Here is a 2,888-nt window from a genome sequence, read left to right as displayed (position 1 = left end):
GGAGGCAACCTACTCCTCTCACCCTATCCGGTCCCTTTTCTTCTCAAAGCTAAGCCCCGCCACACACCGCTATGGCTTTCTTCACTAACGTCCGTTTTTCAATAATAATGCAATATCTCTTAAACTTAATTCCTACATATTTGACTTCCTATCCAACAACACTTTATTTCTGTTTATATATTAACTACAAATTCACCATTTTTTAAAAGATATATATATCTACTCTAAATTTTAATAGTATAAAAATAAAATATTAATTTAAAATATTGCTAAAAAGTTAGGTCTAACATTTCTCTTTGTCCAAATAATCGAAGATGATTAGATCAGTTAAGAAGTACATGTGTGTTGCATAAAAGAAGGAGAATATTAAGAGACTAATGTTTTTATAAATATAAAAAAAATCTTTAAAAAGAATATAACAGTTGAAAAATGAATGAATGAATGCATGCATGATGGGTATTGGAATGAAGCGCCGCATAATTGCATTAGCATGTGATCCCCAAGATATTGAAAGCCGTTAATCTAATCCGATAATAATTAACTATTCAACACATGACAAGAGCATAAGCAGCGTGCGTGCATATATATATATATATAGTAATAATGATGATGATCTCGGTCCTCGCAAGAGTCCAGATCAGAGTTGACATCATTGCGAAGATAGATTTGCTTGTAATAAGAAAAATGGAAAACAGAGATGAGAATAGATAGATTGTTGATGATGATGATGATGAATATATAGTATTAGGTTATTGAATAAGACTTGAGTGTTTTTTTTCTACCTTCCTTTTACATTGGAAAAAGAGAGAAACTAACAATGCAAGTGCAATGACGACGACAAGTTACAAGACTGACACAACAGAACAGAACACAACAGAATTGATGAGGCTCATCATCATCATCGATCATCAGCTGAGCAATTGTTTTGAAGCAGAAGAACCCATCAGCATGGGAGGATAAGGTTGGTGGCAACCTTTAACCATAGCAGGATAATTACTGGCATTAATGGATGATGATGATGATGAGAATCCCGTGAAGCCATTATTATTACATGTTCTTCCCCCTCCTGCTTGTTCGAGAGTCTGCACTTGCTTCTTCAAGAACTTGACGTAGTGAATGGCCTCATCCAACATGGAAGCTGTGTCCATTTTAGTTCCACCGGGGACTAATCTCTGAAGAATCCTTATCCTCTCGCTTATCCGCTCCCTCCTGTGCCTCGCCGCCACGCTCTGAGGATCCTTTGAGATCTTCACGTTCCTCCTCTTTGGTGGCTTTATAGACTCCGGGTCTATGTGAACCGGTTGCATAACCGCCACCCGGAATATCATCTCCCTCATGGCAGCCATCGAGTTCTTCTTGTTGCTGCTATCGGAACAAGAAGGAGGAGGAGGAGGAGGAGGGTAGGGAAAAGAAGAAGTAATAATATCATCGTTGTTGCTGGTGACTACAGGTGGTGGTGCCATGGAATGTTGTTGTTGGAAGATGAAAGTGGGATTAATCAAGTTTGGTTCAACTTGAGGCACTACATTATTGTTATTATGGAAGTCGGTTTGTGATGGGTAGGTGGTATAAAAAGGAGGTTCAGATAATTCAGGAGGAGGAAGCTTTTCCATCTGCTGCATCATCATTGCCATCATGTCCATGCTGTCACTAGCAGTAGAGGTTTTGAATATGTCCACATCCATGAATTTTTGTTAGTAGTAGGGAACAGGGAGGAATGGAAGAAGGAATGAAGAAGCTAATAGGCTAAAGTGAGGAGCAGAGCATGGGAAGGGGAAGGGGCAAGGGATGTGGAAGTAGGGTTTTTATGCAGAAAAAAAGATAGAAGGAATAAAATAGTGGAGCTAGCTAAGAGAGTGTACAAGATGAGAAAGAAAAGAGGGTATTATCTTTGTGACCGACCAACAACAACAACAATTTTGTAGCAGAGCACAAACTCCTTTTTATAGCAACTTGTCACCAATAAATGTGAACAAAATCTATATATTTTTCTTTTGGATTACAACTGCTGATCCATCATGATATCTAATTCAGTATTTGTTAGTACTTGTTTTAATACTGCTAAATCAATTCAATGTTGTTAGCCATGATTATTGGAAATTGGAATTATATATTGTTGTTGAAGGAGACCGCCCATGATGCCTTGAGGGTAATCTTGCACTATTGATGTGAGGGTCAAAGCTAGAAGCATTTAAGATCAACGGTTGAGGATGAGAAGGGACCACATGCAATATATAAAGGGAACGGGGGTAGAATTGAAACGATAATGGTTGAATTTGAATGCTGCTTGGTGCATGAACCTTCCTTCATTGGTTCAACTCCAAAGTTTATACATATTTATATGCCATATATATCCCTTTGTTTTAACTGAAGGTTTTCTTGAGCTTCACTTTGCCTTCCACTTTTTGTTCTAAGGAGATAAAGCCTCAAGTAGCCCCCACATTCACATGACATATGTCAGAAAAACACGGGGTGATAAAATCAAATCCATTACATAGCTTAATTTTAATATCACCGGCGAAAGCTAAGAGATCAGATCACAACAATATACTTGGGTGGACCCAACTATTATACCTCTATACACCGTAGCAGAAATGTAGAATGTTAAATGTTCAATAATGAATTAAGTAATCATTATTCACGAGATGCTTTATGAGAGTTACAACTGATCAATTATAATGCTTAGATCACAAGTAGTCTTAATTTTAAACTCCAAAAATTAAACAAAAACAGTTAAACTAGTATTAAAGTGCAGCTAAGGCAAGTAGTTGTGTCTTGGATTGGAACGGTTTCCGAGGTGGATTGGGAGCTGGCAGTAGTGATGAAGGAGTTAAATAAATTGTGTACCTTCCTATAACTGCAGTAGACCCTGCCTCTGCCTGCATGCA

At 37.8% G+C, this 2,888-nt stretch overlaps 1 protein-coding gene across 1 annotated transcript; it reads right to left on the bottom strand.

Moving 5' to 3' along the window:
• Positions 1-713: 713 nt before the first annotated feature.
• Positions 714-2,251, bottom strand: LOC107641672 (uncharacterized). Its single transcript, XM_016345147.3, has one exon. The coding sequence runs from the start codon at positions 1,683-1,685 to the stop codon at positions 909-911; it is 777 nt and encodes a 258-aa protein (XP_016200633.1). The 5' UTR covers positions 1,686-2,251; the 3' UTR covers positions 714-908.
• Positions 2,252-2,888: the final 637 nt, after the last annotated feature.

This window comes from Arachis ipaensis, chromosome B5 (genome assembly GCF_059453495.1).
Source record: "Arachis ipaensis isolate K30076 ecotype BB chromosome B5, ASM5945349v1, whole genome shotgun sequence".
Taxonomy (NCBI): domain Eukaryota; kingdom Viridiplantae; phylum Streptophyta; class Magnoliopsida; order Fabales; family Fabaceae; genus Arachis; species Arachis ipaensis.
This window is presented reverse-complemented; position numbering and strand designations above follow the sequence as displayed.